The following is a 21,979-nucleotide window of genomic DNA, read 5'->3' as shown; positions in this document are numbered from 1 at the left end:
AAAAAGGTAAGCTGGGAAGTTGCAGGGCAGAGTATAATAAGTATCTAACAAACTAATGAAGCATTTAAGGTAGGTTTTGGTTGTGAAGTAAGCTGTCAGTCCATTACTAAGGATTTAATGAAAGAAAGCAGCCAACAATGAGTGGCAATAAACACAATCAAGTGTGAAAGAACAGGCAGGCCCCACTGGTGAACTAGCTGTTTACTAAAGTGAAAGGGCAAAGCAAATAGCAGAATGCAAAAAAACAAGCCCTGTTCAATAGAGTAATAGAACTTTTTTAAATTTAGGACCCATTAAATCATCAGAGAGCAAATTTGAATTAGTAAAGAATCAGCTAAAGCATCATCATGGAACAGTTCCCCTGATAAACTTGACATTAAAAGATTAAGAAATTGTACAAAAATATATATTTGTGGGCCCTGAAATAGTTCTGATTTGTTCAACAATTTTGAAATCTAGTTTAAAAGAGAAAGAAAAGGGGGAAAAGGCCAATTTAGAAAAATAAATAGATTTACACCCTGTGCATCTTGATTTTGACTTACATATCCATAATTAAAATAGCCCAGTTGCATAAATAGTGCCTGTAACTTATTTAAAAAAATAATAAAAAACAATAATCAAAATAAGAGGAAGGAGGCTGGTTCTAGTAGGATGGCATAGCACCTGAGAGCTATCCTTCCCTCTGATTAAAACTAAAAATTCTGGATAAAACAAAACAACACAAAAAAACATAAATTAACTACCTGGATGAAAATTCAACTAATAAACAAAGGCAGGAAGATTATGCAGGAGAGTGAAAATAGAGAAACAAAGGGTAAATAACCAACATTATTTTTTTCTCTACCAAATTTATCTCAAGGAAAGGTCTCAGTGCAGAGCAACATGTTATTGTGAAATAAAAAAACAAAACAAAACAAACAAACAAACAAACAAACAAAAAACACCTGATAGAAAAGTTATCTTTTTTGGCCAGAAGAATCAGGAAATGAGCCCTTATTAGACAAATAGTTTGGAGGCAGGGAGTTTGAAGGGGAGAAAACTCCAGAAGGAGACTCCGTAATTGTGCTTATGAATCCATGTAAGGTTCAGTTCAACCCCTCAATGATATATATTCATAAGGTGGACCCAAACCAACATAGCAAAGACTTAAAAGAGACCATAAGTAAAATCTGAATGCCTGCCCACAATAGAAATAAACAGACTTTACTGAGTGATTCTAGTTTCAGATTGATAGCCTGCTAATATGAAAATAATATTTTCTAAAAGACCATAGTGAGATTCAGAGTCTGCACAATAAAATATTCACAATGTCCAGAATGCAATCCAAAATCATTTGACATAAAAATAAACAAAAAATGTCAAAAGGGATATATCAAGGGAAAAGATAATCAAGAGATAACACTAAGATGCCCAGATGTTAGATCAGAGTCTTTAAAGTATCTGTTATAACTGAGTTCCATGAGATAAAGTAAACTAAAAAAACCCAGCAATTAACTAATTAACTTATATTTGAATGAAATGAAAAAGCATTCTTAGAAGAATAGTAGGCATTATAAAGAAAACACATGGACATCAGTCTGAGATGTGTGTAGGGAAGGATGTGTGGTGGCACTCTTCTGTGACTCAGGGTCCTGGCAAGACCACTTAGAGTTGGGCCTGATGTGTTGCTAGGATGGCTCCTTGAAGGTTGGACACAATGACTGTAGTTAATTAGGTAGAGTTGCTAGAACTACCTTGGCAGAGTATTAAGAAAGGCATTAGAAGTCTGAGATGATGGCATAGAAAGCTCGTGAAGTCACTTCTTCCCATGGACAGACCAAATCAATAGTTACACATGGAACAATTCCCTCTGAAAGAAATCCAGAAGTAGAGAAACTCCTAGAGTTTGGGCAAATGAAAAAAATATGCATGCTGATATGGGTAGGAAAGGCTGAAACATACTCTCATCATAAACCCCATGACTGGCACAGTGACACACAGTAGCGGTGGGAACACAGATTTCTCATTTTCTCCCTGAGGAGCGAATTGTTTTGATCCAATATATGGTGCCCCAGTTTTTGAGACTTCTGTCTGAAGGATGGGATCCCAAAACACCTAGCTCTGAAAGCCCATGGGGCTTGCACCCATGAGACCCACAAGACTATAGTAAACAAATAAACAAAAGTCCCTAATAGTTTCATAAAGACTCCCCCTAGGGTATCCCCTTAGGACTAGACACAAAGGATATGAACAGAAATCTCAGGCATAGATGGAAGTAGCCCATCTCCAGTCTTTCTCTGAGATAAGCTTATGTGCATACTTCCAAAGCTCCTACTTAAGGGTCAGGTTTCTAACTTAGCATACATCTAGGGTGCTGAATGCAATCTTCCCTAGAGACCAGAGAGGCAAGCAGTGCCTTCTCTGCATTCTTTTCTGGCTTACTCCACATCACTGGTGTTGGCTTGGAAGGAGTTTGTGCATACATCTGGCACCTGGACTTCTGTAGCTGCTTCCCAGGGAATGCACTTGATCACCAGGTTCTGGTGGCAAGTGAGCAGAATTTCTGTTCACTGGTCCTTCAGGACTGTCACAAAAAAAAAAAAAAAAAACCAAATAAACAAACCAATTCTTAACTGGCTATCCCCCCGGAGCTCAGTGCAGAGGGAGCAAACAGAAATGCCCTCCTGAAACACCTGAAAGAAGTATGTTTGTATACTTTAAAAGCTGCTGCCTGAGGTTCTCACTTCCAACAGCCTATACCTAAGTGCTGATTGATATCTTTCCCTTTGGGACACTGACAGTTCTTGGCACACACTCAAATACTGAGAGCCACTGAAACAAACAAGACAGCTTAATAATTAAGAGATAACCAAGAGCTCAGACTGGGCTGAATGATAAAGTTCATCTTACACACAAGATCACTCCATCAAGACTGGGAGAGATGGTTATTTTATATAATACCAGAAACCAACAAGGGTCAAGGAAAATGAAGAATCAGATAAATATGTTCAAAACAAAAGAAAAGGCTAGAACTCCAGAAACAGACCTTAATGAAAGAGAGAGGCATGCTTTACCCAATCAACAGTTCAAAATGATCATAAATATGTTCATCAATGTCAGGAGAAGAATGCATGAACAAAGCAAAATTTTCAACAAAGAAAAAATATAAGAAAGTACCAAACAGAAATCACAGAACTGAACAATATAAAACCGACCTGAAAAATTCAAGATGGGTTTAATAGCAAACTAGAAAAAGTGGAAGAAAAGACCAGAAAACTCAAAGACCAAGCAGTGGAACTCATCAAATCAGAGGACCAAAGTTGGGGAAAAAAAAAAAAGAATGAAAATGGGTGAATATAACTTAAGGGACTCCTAGGATACTAAGAAATACACCAATATTTGCATTTAGGGATCTCAGAAGGAGAAAAGAGAAAGAAAAGGGCAGGAAGCTTATTCAAAAAAAGTAATACTGAAACCTTCCTCAACTTGGAAAAGGACATCCAGATTCAGAAAGCCTAGACAGTTCCAAATAAGATATATCCAAAGAAACCCACACAAAGACACATTATAATTACATTGTCAAAAGTTAAAGATAGGAGAGGATCTTAAAAACAGCAAAAGAAAAACAACTTGTCATGTGCCAAAGTAACCCCATAAGACTATCAACAGGTTTTTCAGCAGAAAGTTTGAAAGACAGAAGTGGCATGATATATTTAAAGTACTGAAGGAGAAAAGTGCCAACCAAGAAGATTTTAAAGATAGATCTGCACTCCCACGTTCACTATAGCATTATTTATAGTAGCCAAGATATGGAAATAATCTGAATGTCCATCAATGGATGAATGAATAAAGAAATGTGTGTAGGGGGCTGTGTATATAGTGAAATACTATAAGCTATGGAAAAGAAGAAAATCCTACCACTTGTGATAGCTCAAACTCAGAAACAGAGACATAAAAAGTGGTTGTCAGGAGCTGGGATTGAGAGAAGTAGGAACAAGTTGGTAAAAGGATAGAAATTTTCAGCTATAAATGAATATGTTCTGAAGCTAAAATGTAAGACATAGTGACTATAATTGACATTGTCTCATAATTGAAATTAGTTAAGGATAGAATTTCACTGAAAGGAGAGGAAAGGAGAGCAAAGGAGAGGAGAGGAGAGGAAAGGAAAGGAAAGGAAGAAAGAAAGGAAAGAAAGAAAGAGAGAAAAGGAAGATGGCGGGGGACTAGGAGGAGGCGCCTTTTCAGCGGGTACCCCAAAGTGAGCTGATTACCTACCAAAGAACTCCGATGACCCATGAAATCAGCCTGAGATCAGAATTATACACGTCTGGATCTCTACAGGGGCAGAAGACACCAGTGGGCAGAATTGTTCCAGGGTGCACCTTGACTGCACCACAGTTGATACAACCAGCTACATCTGTTCAGTCATCTCCACCAAAATGACTAGGAGGAGGAATGCCCAACAGAAGAAAAATACAGTGGATGTACCTTCTGCAACAGAGCTAACGGCTATCAACATAGACAATATGTCGGAAAGAGAATTCAGGCGAACAATTATCCGGCAATAGCTAGGATGGAGAAAGCCATGGATGACCAAACAGAATTGATTAGGGCCGAACTGAAAGCGACCAGACAGGATGTTCACAATGTTAGGGCGGAGCTTAAAGCTACCAGGGAGGAGGTTCACAATGCTCTCAATGAGTTCCAATCTAATCTAAACTCTCTCAAAGCTAGGGTAACTGAAACAGAAGATAGAATTAGTGATCTGGAAGACAAACAGATAGAGAGAAAGGATCAGGAGGAAGCCTGGAACAAACAGCTTAGAAACCACAAAAACAGAATCAGGGACATAAATGATGCCATGAAGCGTTCCAACGTCAGAATTATTGGAATCCCTGAAGGGGAGGAGTAAGAAAGAAGTCTAGAAGATATAGTGGAACAAGTCCTTCATGAAAATTTTCCCAATCTCGCGAATGGAACCAAAGTTCATGTACTAGAGGCTGAAAGGTCTCCACCCAAGATTCTACATTCCAAAAAAACATCACGACATCTGATAGTCAAATTGAGGAATTATAATTGTAGGTATAATCTCTTGAAAGCCGCCAGGGCAAAGAGGCTCCTTACTTACAGAGGGAAGCCCATCAGAATAACGTCAGACCTGTCCACAGAGACCTGGCAAGCCAGAAGAGGCTGGCAAGATATATTCAGGGCACTAAATGAGAAGAACATGCAGCCAAGAATACTTTATCCAGCAAGACTGACATTCAAAATGGATGGAGAGATAAAGAGTTTTCAAGACCGGCAAGGCTTAAAAGACTATGCAACCACCAAGCTGACACTGCAGGAAATATTAAGGGGGGTTCTATAAAAGAGGAAAAATCCCAAGAATAGCATTGAACAGAAATATAGAGACAGTCTACAGAAAGAAAGACTTCAAAGGTAACTCGATGTCAATAAAAACGTATCTATCAATAATCACTCTCAATGTGAATGGCCTAAATGCACCCATAAAATGGCACAGGGTTGCAGATTGGATAAAACGACAGGACCCATCCATATGTTGTCTACAAGAGACCCATTTTGAACCTAAAGATACACGCAGACTGAAAGTGAAGGGATGGAGAAGCATCTTTCATGCCAATGGGCCTCAAAAGAAGGCTGGGGTAGCGATTCTCATATCAGATAAATTAAAGTTCAAACTAAAGACTGTAGTCAGAGATACAGAAGGACACTACATAATCCTTAAAGGGACTATCCACCAAGATGATCTAACAATTGTAAATATCTATGCTCCCAATATGGGAGCAGCCAATTACTTAAGAAAACTGTTAATCAAGATAAAGAGTCATATTGATATGAATACACTAATCGTAGGAGATCTTAACATGCCTCTCTCAGAATTAGACAGATCATCGAAGCAGAAAATCAATAAAGAAAGAAGAGCATTGAATGACACATTGGACCAGATGGACCTCATATATATATACAGAACATTCCACCCTAAAACAACAGAATACTCATTCTTCTCAAGTGCACACAGAACCTTCTCCAGAATAGACCACATACTGGGTCACAAACAGGACTCAACCGATACCAAAAGAGTGAGATTATTCCCTACATATTCTCAGATCACAATGCTTTGAAACTGGAGCTCAATCACAAGGAAAAGTTCAGAAGAAGCTCAAATACCTGGAAGCTAAAGACCACCTTGCTTAAGAATGCTTGGATCAAACAGGAGATCAAAGAAGAACTGAAACAATTCATGGAAACCAATGAGAATGAAGACACTTCGGTCCAAAACCTATGGGATACAGCAAAGGCGGTCCTAAGGGGGAAATACATAGCCATCCAAGCCTCCCTCAAAAAAATTGAAAAATCCAGAACACACCAGCTGTCTCTACACCTTAAAGAACTGGAGAATCAACAACAAATCAAACCAACTCCACACATAAGAAGGGAAATCATCAAGATTAGAGCTGAGATCAATGAGGTTGAACCCAGAGATACAGTAGAACGTATCAATGAAACTAGAAGCTGGTTTTTTGAAAGAATCAATAAGATCGATAAACCATTGGCCACACTAATCCAAAAGAAAAGAGAGAAAGCCCAAATTCATAAAATTATGAATTAAAAGGGAGAGATCACAACTAACACCAAGGAAGTAGAAACAATCATCAGAAGTTATTATCAACAGTTATATGCCAATAAGCTTAGCAACCTAAATGAAATGGATGAATTTCTGTAAAAATATAAACTCCCAAAATTGAACTAGGAAGAAATCGACAACCTGAATAGACCGATATCTAATAACGAGATTGAAGGAGTGATCAAAAACCTCCCAAAAAATAAGAGCCCAGGACCTGACGGATTCCCTGGGGAATTCTACCAAACCTTCAAAGAAGAAATAACACCTATTCTCCTGAAGCTGTTTCAAAAAATTGAATCAGAAGGAAAACTTCCAGACTCTTTCTATGAAGCAAGCATTACCCTGATCCCCAAAAGAGGCAAAGACCCTACCAAAAAGGAGAATACTAGACCAATATCACTGATGAATATGGATGCTAAGATTCTCAACAAGATCCTAGCAAACAGGTTCCAGCAGCACATTAAAAAGATTATTCACCATGACCAGGTGGGATTCATCCCTGGACTATAAGGATGGTTCAACATTCGCAAATCAATCAATGTGATAGAACAAATTAATATGAGAAGAGAGAAGAACCACATGGTCCTCTCATCTGACAAAATTCAGCATGTGTTCCTGATTAAAACGCTTCAAAGTATAGGGATAGAGGGAACATTCGTGAACCTCATCAAATCTATCTATGAAAGACCCACAGCAAATATCATCCTCAATGGGAAAAAGCTTGCAGCCTTCCCGTTGAGATCAGGAACAAGACAAGGATGCCGACTTTCACCACTCTTGTTCAACATAGTATTAGAAGTCCTAGCAACAGCAATCAGACAACAAAGAGAAATAAAATGTATCTAAATTGGTAATGAAGAAGTCAAACTCTCTCTCTTCACAATGACATGATTCTTTATATGGAAAACCCAAAAGACTCCACCCCCAAACTACTAGAACTCATACAGCAATTTAGCAACGTGGCAGGATACAAAGTCAATGTGCAGAAATCAGTGGCTTTCTTATACACTAACAATGAAAATACAGAAAGGGAAATTAGAGAATCGATTCTATTTACTATAACACCAAGAACCATAAGATACCTGGGAATAAACCTAACCAAAGAGGTAAAGGATCTGTACTCGAGGAACTACAGAACACTCATGAAAGAAATTGAAGAAGACACAAATAGATGGAAGACCATTCCATGCTCTTGGATCGGAAGAATAAACATTGTTAAAATGTCTATACTGCCTAGAGCAATCTATACTTTTAATGCCATTCCAATCAAAATTCCACCGGTATTCTTCAAAGAGCTGGAGCAAATAATCCAGAAATTTGTATGGAATCAGAAGAGACCCAGAATCGCTAAGGAAATGTTGAAAAACAAAAATAAAGCTGGGGACATCACGTTACCTGATTTCAAGCTTTATTACAAAGCTGTGATCACCAAGACAGCATGGTACTGGCATAAAAACAGACACATAGACCAGTGGAACAGAGTAGAGAGCCCAGATATGGACCCTCAACTCTATGGTCAATTAGTCTTCGACAAAACAGGAAAAAATATGCAGTGGAAAAAAGACAGTCTCTTCAATAAATGGTCTGGGAAAACTGTACAGCTATATGTAGAAGAATGAAACTCGACCATTCTCTTACACCGTACACAAAGATAAACTCAAAATGGATAAAAGACCTCAACGTGAGACAGGAATCCATCAGAATCCTAGAGGAGAACATAGGCAGTAATCTCTTTGATATCAGCCACAGCAACTTCTTTCAAGATATGTCTCCAAAGGCAAAGGAAACAAAAGCGAAAATAAACTTTTGGGTCTTCATCAAAATGAAATGCTTCTGCACAGCAAAGGAAACAGTCAAAAAAACAAAAAGGCAGCCCACGGAATGGGAAAAGATATTTGCAAATGACAGTACAGACAAAAGGTTGATATCCAGGATCTATAATGAACTCCTCAATCTCAACACACATGAAACAGGCAAACATATCAAAAAATGGGAAGAAGATATGAACAGACACTTCTCCAATCAAGACATACAAACGGCTATCAGACATATGAAAAAATGTTCATCATCATTAGCCCTCAGGGAGATTCAAATTAAAACCTCATTGAGATATCACCTTACACCAGTTAGAATGGCCAAAACTAACAAAACAGGAAACAACATGTGTTGGAGAGGATGTGGAGAAAGGGGAACCCTCTTTCACTGTTGGTGGGAATGCAACTTGGTGCAGCTGAGGAGATTCCTCAAGAAATTAAAAATAGAGCTTCCCTATGACCCTGCAATTGCACTCCTGGGTATTTACCCCAAGGATACAGATGTCGTGAAAAGAAGGGCCATCTGTACCCCAATGTTTATAGCAGCAATGGCCACGGTCGCCAAACTATGGAAGGAACCAAGATGCCCTTCAACGGACGAATGGATAAGGAAGATGTGGTCCATATATACTATGGAGTATTATGCCTCCATCAGAAACGATGAATACCCAACTTTTGTAGCAACATGGACGGGACTGAAAGAGATTATGCTGAGTGAAATAAGTCAAGCAGAGAGAGTCAGTTATCATATGGTTTCACTTATTTGTGGAGCATAACAAATAGTATGGAGGACAAGGGGTGTTAGAGAGGAGAAGGGAGTTGGGGTAAATTGGAAGGGGAGGTGAACCACGAGAGACTATGGACTCTGAAAAACAATCTGAGGGGTTTGAAGTGGCGGGGGGGTGGGAGGTTGGGGTATCAGGTAGTGGGTATTATAGAGGGCACAAATTGCATGAAGCACTGGGTGTGGTGAAAAAATAATGAATACTGTTTTTCTGAAAATAAATAAATTGAAAAAAATTAAAAAATAAAAAAAAGAAATGAAGAAAGAAAAGGGAAAAGAAAAAGGAGAGAGAGAAAGAGAGGGAGGGAGGGAAGGAAGGAAGAAAAGGAAGTATCGAAAGGAAAGGAAGGAAAGAAGGGAAGGAAGGAGAAGGAAGGGAGGAAAGGAAGAAGGGAGGAAAGGAAGGGAGGGAGGTAAAAAAAGGAAAGAAGGAAGGGAGGAAAAGAAGGGAAGGATGGAAAGAAGGGGAAGAAGGAAGAAAGAATGAGAGGAAGAGAAGAAGGAAGACGAAGAAGGAAGGAAAGGAAAAAGATATATGTGTGAGGTAATGAATATATTAATCAATTCAATGTAGGGGAATCCTTTCACAAGGTATACGCATATCAAAAAACCACAATGTTGGGGTGCCTGGGTGGCTCAGTGGGTTAAAGCCTCTGCCCTCGGCTCAGGTCATGGTCCCTGGGTCCTGGGATCGAGCCCCATATCGGGCTCTCCGCTTCGCAGAGAGCCTGCATCCTCCTCTCTCTGCCTGCTTCTCTGCCTACTTGTGATCTCCGTCTGTCAAATAAATAAATAAAATCTTTAAAAAAATAAAAAACCCACAATGTCCATACACTTTATCTTACAAGCTTACATGCCAATTATACATCAATAAAGCGGAAATTTTAAAATGGAAAAATGCAACTGCTAATTTTTTAAAGGCTTCTGGACTAAACAAAGGAATTTTAGAATAGAACAAAGTTGTAATATTTATCCTACCTAATTTCCAAGACTTATTATAAAGCTACCATAATTGAGACAGCTTGGAATTTTGAAAATCTCTCCCATAGATCTGTTCCATGGACATTGGAAAACAACAGAAAGTCAAGAAATTGACCTATACATATGTGGTCAATTGATTATTTACAAAGGAACAATAAAATGAGAAATTCTTTTGAAAAAATGATACTGAATAAACTGGACATCCAAATGGCAGAAAAAAGAACATTTACCTTACACAGCACAAAAAACTGAACTCAAAATTAATGAAAGACTTAAATGTAAAATTTAAAACTAAAAAAACAGAATAAAATATAGGAACTAATTGTTGCTTTCTTGAAGCAAAGGTTTCTTAGAATACTAATATCATATTTTTTTCATTTTTTATTAGTTTCAGAGGTAGAATTTAGTAATTCACCAATTGCATACAACATTCAGTTCTCATTATATCAAGTGTCCTCCTTAATGTTCATCACCCAATTATCCCTTCCCCCCACCCACCTCTCTACCTTTTTTCCAGCAACCTTCAGTTTGTTTCCTACAGTTGAGCATCTCATCTCTTATGGCTTGCCTCCCTCTCAATTTTCATCTTATCTTAAAAGGAAAAAAATACTAAAATCATATAACACAAAAAGAAAACTGATAAATTGTATTTCATCAAAATTAAAATAATTTATTCTTCAAAAAGATAATACTGATAAGTAGCATTGTTATACACATCTGGTCAAATCACAAAGGCACTATGCTAAATGATAGAAGCCTGTATCAAAGGTTACATATGGTATAATTTTATTTATATGGCATAATTGAAATACTAATCTATAGTAATGTAAAACACATGAGCGGTTGCCCAGATTTATGTGTGGGAGAAAGAGTAACTATAAAGTGATAGCATAAAAAAGTTTTAGAGAATGATAAAACTCATTTTTTTTTCTGAATATGGTGGCATTTTCATGAATCTATATGTGTGTTAAGATTTATGAAAGTCCACATACAAAAAATTCAAATTTATTGTATGATCATTTTAAATATTAAAAAAAAAGCTATCTTCCAGAGTGGTTGCCCAAATAAACACACCACCATTTCTTTTAAGAGTGTATAATATGAGAATGTTCTTTTCCCATGTTCTGGTCAATGCTGGGAAATAGAAAATTTTTATTATTTTCTGATCTGAGAAGTGAAAATGGAACCTTAGTGTTTTGATTTGTATCTCTTTAATTATAACAATAATGTCTTTTCATATGTTGAATGGCAATTGGCAGTGCTATGTTGTTTTGTTTAGATGAAGAGTGTGTGTTTGTGTATGTATGTGTGTGTTGAGGCAAAGTAGAGAAGTTCTCCTGTTAATTTCCTATTTATAACCCTTGCTTATTTTTTCTACCTTTTAAGTATATTGCTTTGTATAACCTTATAAAATAAAGAAATGGGAAAAAATTGTTTTGACAGGATTATAGAAAACACTAATGAGAATAACTGGAAGTTAGATTAAAAACATTTCCTTTTTTGCCCCAAAGATCATAAATGGCCTAGAATGTCATGTTAAACCATTAGATATTTAGAAATCAGCAGCTGAGAAGGTAATGACCTATATTCTAAAGCTGTAGCATCATAGCTGGCATGACTAGTGAACTAGATTGGGGGACTGAAATAAGTGAATAGATATTTATGAAGTCTAAAAAGTCTAAAAGGAACCATATCTAGGGTAACATATGGGTGTACCATTATTTTTAAAGAATACGCATAGACAATGTAAGTAGAAAAATTGGACTTAAATTAATGGTATACCCTTGATTAAATTTCTGCCCTGACAACCAAGAAATGTTTCTTGATTTGGTATTGTCACTGGACCATAAATTCCAAAAGGGAAGAGACTTACTGTTATTAATCCCCATTGTTAATGTGAATGTCAGTTAAGACTCAACCAGATTAGAGCTCCCTCTTCATATTCTATCATTCTCTGTATTTCCTCCAAATGCTTATCCAGCATAGTGCCAGGAATTTTGTATCTAGAGCTGTTTTTTTCTCCCCCCAAGGGGGAAAAAAAAAGAACAAAATCACCTCCTTCTCTTATGAGTCGTATTTCTTTTTTTTTTTATGTATCATGAAAAATTTTTTTTCCAATTTATTTATTTTCAGAAAAACAGTATTCATTATTTTTTCACCACACCCAGTGCTCCATGCAAGCCATGCCCTCTATAATACCCACCACCTGGTACCCCAACCTCCCACCCCTCCACCACTTCACTCCCCTCAGATTGTTTTTCAGAGTCCACAGTCTCTCATGGTTCACCACCCCTTCCAATTTACCCAAAAGCACATACCCTCCCCAATGTCCATATCCCTACCCCCCTTCTTCCAACCCCCCTCCCCCCAGCAACCCACAGTTTGTTTCGTGAGATTAAGAGTCACTTATGGTTTGTCTCCCTCCCTATCCCATCTTGATGAGTCGTATTTCAACCACCACTTTTTGTTACACTCCTCTAGATGAACTGGCTTATTTTATACTATTCCTTTTTTTAAAATTTAATGGGTTTTTGTATCCCTAAAAATTATCAAATTAGTTTACTTATTGATGTATCTTAGTCTTTTTCTTACTATTTTACCTTCTGTATGATCGGGGGTGGATTAGGCAGAAGATCATAGAGGAATATTGTAGTCACCCATACCCAAATCAGAATGAACACTATGTTGCCAGCTACAACTGCTAAGTAGATGCAGCATTAATCAAACATAAATTCAAAATCAAAATCAAAATAATTAATTTCTGATAACCAATATTGTCATATTTAACCACAGAACTAACAAAGTTAAATAATCTATGGTTTTTTTTCAGCTAAAAGAATAAAACACCAAGAAAACACATTTTCCTCTTTAAAATTCTGTGCAATTATATGATTAAACACACTCTTTCCCTGTACCCCCATGCAAACTAGAATAACTGAATGTTTGAGGAATACTTTCAACCTAAATATTTACTCAGGGAAGTAAGTTACTTATAGTTCATACAAACAACTTATTTAGGCATAATGTTTATTTCTAAGTAGTAAAGTAATGATATAAAACTCTTTGGAGCTGAATTCTGCAACCCTCTATAATGTTTGCCATTTTAGACTATGTTACTTTTTTCCCTCCTGTAAACATTTTTAATGAAGAATTTAAATGCATGCAACCATATGTCTCTTTTCCAAGCAACAACTACTCAGAGGAAACAAAGTCCCCAGTGATCAGTTTGCTTATGTGTTAAGTAAAATAATATCGTAAAGAAGACACACATTAGAATACTTCATGTATAATGTAGCCTTTACCATATTTCATGTAAATATAAATCCTAGGCTATTTCTACAACTATGTTATTCCAAAAAGAACATTTATATATGTTTACTAGAAATCTGACTTCAGAGATTAAACCTATGCCCAGGCAGTAAACTCATGGGATGCCTCACAGAAGAAGCTGCATAAAGCATTAAAATTTAAAGAGAAGGACCTAAGAAACCACCCATTCGAGTTTCTGTCATTACAGAAAGACCACTTATAGCCAACCCTCTGACAAGGGTATGTTGTGTTTTTTTTTTTTTTTTCTCCAAGTGAGAGCTACACACAGACATCGCACATAGTGGTCCCCTTGATTTCCTCACATCTCCTATCACAAAGCAGGAATGCTGTTGAAACTTATTACAGATATTTTGTATTATAATAACCTTGGCAGCCATGAAATAACTCGAATTTAGACCTTATTTTACAGATGGCCCAAATATCAATAGCAACCAGCAGAGACTCTTCTACTGGGGTCAAGAACATTTGAGTTGCATGTTGCGTTGTGTTGACAATTTTTAGCTCAGTATTTACAATTCCTTTCTAAAAGCCACTGACCTTCTTTACATGTCAATGTTTTTACAACTGACAGAGGGAGAGTTTAATGGTATATAATTGAGTCAAATTTCATCCTAATTAACTGTTCATATTTGTAACTTAGATACATTTAATTTAAAAACCTCACAAATCTGCTTCTCTCCTGATCCGCTGGAGGCAACACCTCATAATACTCATTTATTACCAGAGTTTTAATTCTTTAGCCTTTGCAATTATATTTTTAGTGCTCTAGTGGAAAGATAGCATCCTTTCATTTGATGTTTCTCAAATAACACTTTTTTTATTATTAGTGAAATTTATTGTTTGCACTGAATTAATAATCTGCCCTTAACTTGTCTCTGTAGTCTTCCAATTACTGTGTCATTGTAGAACTGGCTACAATTCTACAATGTGAATGTCAAGTCAGAGTCCCATTGTCATATTCATATTGTATTTAAGTAATCTATTTTTAAATCCAGTAACACTGAACCGTCTCCACCAAACTCTGTGCTCGTTTTTCTTTGACATTTTACACCTAGGCATTGATAGTATAAATCCTTTTAAACTGAGAATTGCAACAGTCTTTCTGACTGCTGAGTATCTAGAAGATTGATTAAAAACAGGTTTGTAAACACAACAAGAATAAGATCAGTGGAATATGCCAGTAATTCAAATAGATGACTAGGCCACTTGCTGAAATGAATACTGTAACTTACATTAACTGAAGGATTAAAAAGAAAGCTCACCATTAATAAATACAGAGTAAATTAAATATTAGTGACTAATAAAAAATATGATAAATAATAAAAATTTTTATGATGGAAATGGGTAATTTTTCTGGGTAGTACCATTATCATCAGCTATTTTTCTTTTGGAATATAAGCTATAATTTATATAATGCACTATAATGATGACACCTTTTCTGTTTCCTAGAAGCATCACTACCTTCCTATTTATTTTCAATTTCAACCAATGGTAAATTATATTTATATTATCTAAGAATATATTAATAATTAGCCAACAAGAATAGTGTTGCACCCGTTTTTTTCATTTAGATAAAGTGAGAGATACAAACTAAGTATAAGTTCTAGAAGTACTTATGATGTTTAAGAAAGTAAAAATAAAACAGAAATATTCACACAGCAAGTAAAGAACTATGTAAAACACTATGTAGCCAGCACTGAATTGTGTGAGTCATACTACAGGGACATAGGATCACTGTGTGAGATGTCTATGGGAGTGGGAGGTAGCATTACAGGCTTGATAGAGGAAGAAAGAATTAAGACTTCAAAATGGGAAGATTTTGAAGCAACAGGAATAACCCAAGATTGGTGGGAAAAGAAGCAGAAAGATACTAGGCAGAGAAACTTTAAATGAACATGATTTATAGGAAACAAATAGTCTAACACTTGCTAAAGATGATATACCAGGTAAGTGGACCTTAGATAAAAGAACATACAAATTATGTGTATCTAGTAAGAGAAATACATGGGAATCCTAATGAAATTCACAGATACTCTATTCAATTGCCATTTGAACAAAATGAATTAAAAATATTATTGAAAGATAATGTGTAATAAGGAAGTCTATTAAGGCAAAAATTAATTTCATGGTTCCAGTTATGTTACTCCAAATAGTGATTCCATTGTGAAATCCATTGGTATAATTTAAACTCCTTCAATCAAGCCTGTGAGAGTATAGAATAATAATTTAAAAAAAGATACTGATCTATTAGTTTTAGTGCCTATCCCTGAGATTATAGATTTGGTTACTATGAGTTCAATCATGATATACTAGCTTTTTTTTTATGCTATTCTTTTTTATAAAACATGTGAAATTGCCTGGGTGGGCATTATGGATTCAATTGAACAAATAGCTATTGAATATATTAGGCACATTCAGGCTTTTACTAAGTTCCACTATGGTGAGAAATGCAAGTAAAGCACTGAGCTATTTCTCCTCCCTAGGGTCCAAGAGCTTTGTAACATTCAGTAGGTGAGAGAGATGGGGGAATTGGGTTTTCAGTGAATTTAGGACTCCACCAAACAGGGAAGAGAATTACAGACATCAGGATAGCCAAGAGCAAAGCAGGAAAATGAAAACGAATAGATGGTGTTGGGAAAAATGAGGGGCAATATACAGGAGAGTGAGGGTTTCTGTGGTTGAGATAGCTGGAGATGGCTAGACATCACATAGTATAAACAAGGCAGAAGCAGATTTGGGGAGTTTTAGAAAACAAATCAATGTAGAAGAAGTAATATATAATGTAAAAAGGAGACTTTGATTCAAGATTTGAACTCTAGCATTGGTATTTGTATGGCTATTGAACCAGGGTAAGAGGTGAGTAAAATGTCTTTCTCTCAATAGCTTAATCTAGGAGCGATTCAAAAACTTGAGAAGATACAGTTAAGTATGACCTAAAGGAGTTTGTTAAGCATCAACATTAAAGTACTCCAAAATGCATGCTAGGAATTTTAAGTCTTCTGGATGTGAAAGATGATAGGTTTAGTGAAATTGGAGAGACAATCTGCAAGATGATTCTGAAATCTCCAAGTATCTAGTTTTCTAAGGTATCCTTTTCTCCAATATCTAAATCAGCCATAATTCAAACTGAACCCTGTTCAAGGGGAAGTTTTTTTTCTCTTCAAAGCCATCCTCATCAGATGTCTCTTCCCAGATCATTGCTCTGGGGAACCCCCAGGCTCCCATCACTCTGGCCATTCTGTAATTGCTTCTCAATGAAGCTACTGCTCTCTTTAGCTCACCTTGGTTCCAATGTCTGCATGTGGATCACCTGCTTGTATCTAGGTTGATAATAAGATGGAGGAATGAAAAAAAAGGAGAAAAGGAAAATTTAAACCTAAATATGAGATGTTACTGTCACAAAACTCACTGTCCTACATGTCTCTTTGGTACGTTCTTACACAGAAAATTCCATAAAATCTATCTGCCTTCTGTACTCCAACCTTCATCCTAGCATTTGGGCCTGTAGGCTCCATAGACCAACTTGAGTCCCCCACATCCTTTTTATCTACTCTTATCATATATCTTCAGTCTTGGATCTTAAAATGGAGAAACATCTCAGGGCTTTATTTGCATTTCTCATCATACTGGCACTTACTAAGATCACAAATGTGCTTACTTTTTTCAATAACTATTTGTTTTATTGAATCCATAATATCTAGCTAGGCAATTTCACATTTTTATAAATAAAAGATAAAATGGGAAAACACTAACATCTCATGATTAAATTCATAGTATGCACCCCTATAATCTCAGCTATAGTCACATCCACTTAGTCTCACGTACATACATGATAAATGGCATTCATCTTAGATTCTACCGTATCTCTCACTCTACATATTTAGGTAAATATAAAACCATGTCCATTTGACTTTCTATTTAAACTGCCATCCTTCCTCCACAGACTGTTGCAATAGCTTCTTCATCAAGGCTTTCTCTATCCAGTCTCAATCCCTCCATCCATCCTTCATGTTATTATCAGAATAGTTTTTTCTAAAACATAAAATCACAACACTTCCTTACTTACAGTCAGTCAAAGGCTTCCCATTGTCAACAAAATAAATTTCAAACTCCTTCACATGATCTACAAGATTCATCAAGGTTTGGTTCCTGCATATTTTCTTAGCTTAATCTCCTGCTCTTTCCTCGTCCTTCAACTCCAACACAATGCTCTATTACCTACCTCCATTTAGGGATTAGAAGAGGTGGGAAACTAAAGCAGGTGTTCTCACCTAAAAGAGGCCAAGCTACTGGGCCCCAGCAAACCACCGTTAGGAAAAAAGCTAAATCTATCATTGCCAATTCTGATTTTCTGAAGTAAGCCTCAAATCCAGATTTTTGTGTGCAATATCCCAACCTTTAAACATCGCACCTGATTCAAAGAAGTTTGTAAAATACTCTGCAAGCCAAACTATACATATACAATGGATCGGACTCCATGTATGGACTGAGAGTTTGTGAGTTCTGAACTAACACTTGTTCTGATATAAGGACAAATTCTAATACCTAATAAAGTATCTGACACATTAGTGACCCTCTGTAAGGTCACTTTGCATGTGCAGAGCAAGACAAAATGTAATTGATGCCTTGGCTTAAGAGGTAGTTAAAAAGATCATTTGAAATGTTTGGGGGCTTTAAAAGTAAAAAAGATATAACATAATTTGTTACATTTAGTTGAGCATATCAAAAGAAAAAAGTTTCCCTTTCTTTGGCTCCTGTCCCCAACAGATATATTTCACACTACTAGCGGAAAATTGAGGTTGATATATTACATTTTCCACCATTATTTAGTCCCACCCCCATACCTATACTCCCCAGCTCCACAGATTGAAAAAACAGAAAATTATAGCAATAAAATCCATTTCATTACAACTGGCCCCCTATAAATTATTTGTGACTTCATGAATGTAAACACATGGCAAGCTACAAGATTGTTAAATAGGCATGCAAAATATTTACATAAATGGTCTTGTGATTTGGTTATAAATTATGTGAATTACCCAAAGGAAGGGTGCTGTGTAAATGTGAAATAATAATGATGATGGACTATCCATTATTAACCATATAAAAAGAAAATGAAATATTTTGTGTATACTTAGCACATAAGCAAATTCTTTTACTAGAAACAATTAAACAGCAAATAAAATATGCTTATGTGCTGGAAATGGACAGCTGGATTTATGCCACTCTTGCAATATCTCCATCTCAAGCCATATGGTTCTTTCTCATTAATGCAATTTTTAAAGAAAGTCTCACTTGAGAGTAAGTCTGAGTATGATAAATAAACAAAAACTTATTATATCATTGTCCCTCTTCTGCATCTGAAGTGTTTTTATTCAATTTATATCAACAATAGGGTTATTCTATTACCCAGTAACACATCCTTATATAATTTGACACCCTCTTTAACCTCTTTAACTTACCATATCTAGTATGTACTTACTAATAAAGAGTGACTTAGAATGAGGATAACCCTAGTTGATAAAGGGAGCAGTGGCATAGCATTATTTTCAGACATTCCAGGAAAAATATTTAATTTAGTTCAAATATGTGCATTGTTTCAGTCCATACAGAGATTAAATTTAAAAATCCTGCTATCTAAGAAAAGCCTTGAATTTAAGGGTTCTAGATTTTTCTTTAATTCTGGGACAATAAATTCTGAAAGAAAGTCTACTTCGCAGAGTTTGTTCAAAGATAGTCAGCTCTTCTCTTAAAAGGGATTTAGTCAGCTCTTTCTGCCGCCATCTTGGTTCCGCGTCCCCCGCACAAAATGCCGGGTGGAGCCACAGAAACCGTCCCTACTACAGAGCAGGAGTTGCCACAGCCCCAGGCTGAGACAGGGTCTGGAACAGAATCTGACAGTGATGAATCAGTACCAGAGCCTGAGGAACAGGATTCCACACAGGCAACCACACAACAAGCCCAGCTGGCAGCAGCCGCTGAAATTGAGGAAGAACCAGTCAGTAAAGCAAAACAGAGCCGGAGTGAAAAGAAGGCACGGAAGGCTATGTCTAAACTGGGTCTTCGGCAGGTTACAGGAGTTACAAGAGTCACTATCAGGAAATCTAAGAATATCCTCTTTGTCATCACAAAACCTGATGTCTACAAGAGCCCAGCTTCAGATACCTACATAGTTTTTGGGGAAGCCAAGACTGAGGATTTATCTCAGCAAGCACAACTGGCAGCTGCTGAGAAATTCAAAGTTCAAGGTGAAGCGGTCTCAAACATTCAAGAAAACACACAGACTCCAACTGTACAAGAGGAGAGTGAAGAGGAAGAGGTTGATGAAACCGGTGTAGAGGTTAAGGACATAGAATTGGTCATGTCACAAGCAAATGTGTCAAGAGCAAAGGCAGTCCGAGCCCTGAAGAACAACAGTAATGATATTGTAAATGCTATTATGGAATTAACAATGTAACCATCTGAAAACGAGGAACTTTTTTTGGTGTTTCAAAAGAATAACTGCAGCTTGGTTTGAAATTTGTACTGTTTCTATCATTAATAAAGTTATGGCTTCTTGTTGGATGAAAAAAAAAAGGGATTTAGTCAGAAGAGAATGTTCTTAGGAAGCCATTTAGAAGTCACCTGTAAGGAGAGGAATATCTCTGTGAAAACTGCTGTGCCAAATTCTGCATAGATAAAACATTTTTTCACTTCCAGTAACTTTGTATTTGAAGAAACATATATATTTTCATTCTAATGTACTCTAACAGTACATTTTGATAAGTAGATGGTAATTTAATGGTAATGAGAAAAATCTGAAGCACATGGAAATTTGTTTGATGATATGACTATTATAGAAGAGAAATATCTATGGTTAAGTTCATTCTAAAATTTGTGAGTTTCATAATTTTGACTCTAGACAGATGACAAAACATGTACAGATTCTAAGGGCCAGAGATCACATTCTCCTTATTTATCAAATACCCATTAAACCATCAAAAAGAAAATACTGTCAACACCATAGGAAAAGACCTAGTATATTCTATATTCTGAAAGGCATTTTAACATTATATAAGAAAAGCTGTAACAATATTAAGCTTAGGGAGTCTGCAGACTCTGTCTTGGGCAGTATATCTAAGCAAAAACCACAGAAGTGGTATCAGTCAGAATTGGCCTCAATTTCCTGATTAAAAGGAACAACACATAACACAAATATACAAATGTCAACTTTGGGTGGGGCTACCTTCTAAAGAATCCACTGAATGGATGAAGGAGTAAAATGCTAAGCATATATTCTTTCATCCAAGTCTTACGAAGCATTATAAAATACATTATTCGGTCTTTAATTAGTCTTTAATCCCAGTAAGCTGTAACATCAACCAAGGCTAGAATAATAGAGGAGTTAAGCTAAGGGAAGATCTCAAGGTATATTCTCCCCAGGTCCCAAAATTTACCAGTGATTTCCCTGGATAATCTTCCTTAGAGTGAGCAATCAGTGCAGGCTTGGAACCCACCCACTGACCTCAGCTTATCACCCTCATGATGAAATGGCCTTTCACCAACATGGCTGCCAGCAACTTTCCATTGGGGATAAACAGAATGACTGAAAAAGCATTTCAGAGCAGCTTCCCACAAGACTCTTCTCTAAGAGCTAGCAAAATGATTATAAGGGAAAAAAAAAAAAAACTAGCATAGAAGGGAGCACAGCAATCATTTCACTATTTTGACTCTCATGAGAAAATTCTAAATTAAAAAAAAGTTTCCATAATAAGCACTTTTTATTATTGTAATATTTTGCTTTTCTACAAATGCAATCTATGTTTGCTTTACTTTTTTCCTTCTTCGTTTATTTACATGGGGTCTTTGAAAATGTGTCACAATTAGTGTAAAGCATTGAGCAAGCACCATAGCCCATGTGCCAGCCATTCTCAGACTACAGAGTGTGAACAGATGCTGAGGGCTCTGTGAAGTGCTCTAGCATAAATTTTAGTTTGGGGTAGAGAAAGCTGTGGGAAATTGAGTCAACACAGGGTACAAAGTAGTGTTAGATGCTGGACTATGATGTAATCAGTACTCTTCATATTTCAACCAGAAATGTCATGTCAGCAAAGCAATATCATTTATCTTATAATCTCGTTTAAATGTCAATATGGTCATCATTTTTTAATATACTGAATCAGTACATTTACTTGGATTTTATATTTGTAGAAGAGCTATTATGTGGAGGTTTTATCTGTTTTATGTTTGAATGTGTTTAACATTCTGTTAAAATCAAATTAAGTCAGTATAGAGTTCTGTAGGAAGTTGGAGAGGGGCTTCAAAAGGAGCACAAATAATAAGAAGTTTTAAAACTCAGCCATATCAAATAATAGAATCAACTTTTATGGCTATAATCATCAACTCAGACCTCAAGGGACTAAATCAGAGTGATCCATCAATTATGTAATCCTGCATACCCACAGA

At 36.4% G+C, this 21,979-nt stretch overlaps 1 protein-coding gene across 1 annotated transcript; it reads left to right on the top strand.

Annotated features, from left to right (window-relative positions):
- Window positions 1–19,324: 19,324 nt before the first annotated feature.
- On the top strand, window positions 19,325–20,110 carry LOC122902647 (nascent polypeptide-associated complex subunit alpha-like). The gene has a single exon (XM_044242464.1). It carries the CDS (start codon window positions 19,344–19,346, stop codon window positions 19,989–19,991), a length of 648 nt encoding a protein of 215 aa, XP_044098399.1. The 5' UTR covers window positions 19,325–19,343; the 3' UTR covers window positions 19,992–20,110.
- The last annotated feature ends 1,869 nt before the right edge of the window (window positions 20,111–21,979 follow it).

This window comes from Neovison vison, chromosome 3 (assembly GCF_020171115.1).
Source record: "Neovison vison isolate M4711 chromosome 3, ASM_NN_V1, whole genome shotgun sequence".
Taxonomy (NCBI): domain Eukaryota; kingdom Metazoa; phylum Chordata; class Mammalia; order Carnivora; family Mustelidae; genus Neogale; species Neogale vison.
The sequence above is the reverse complement of the archived record's forward strand: the minus strand, read 5'-3'. Positions and strand labels throughout refer to the sequence as shown.

Bases quoted from the DNA above. Each gene is read 5' to 3' on its own strand.
- LOC122902647 (XM_044242464.1), top strand. From the start codon at position 19,344: ATGCCGGGTGGAGCCACAGAAACCGTCCCTACTACAGAGCAGGAGTTG.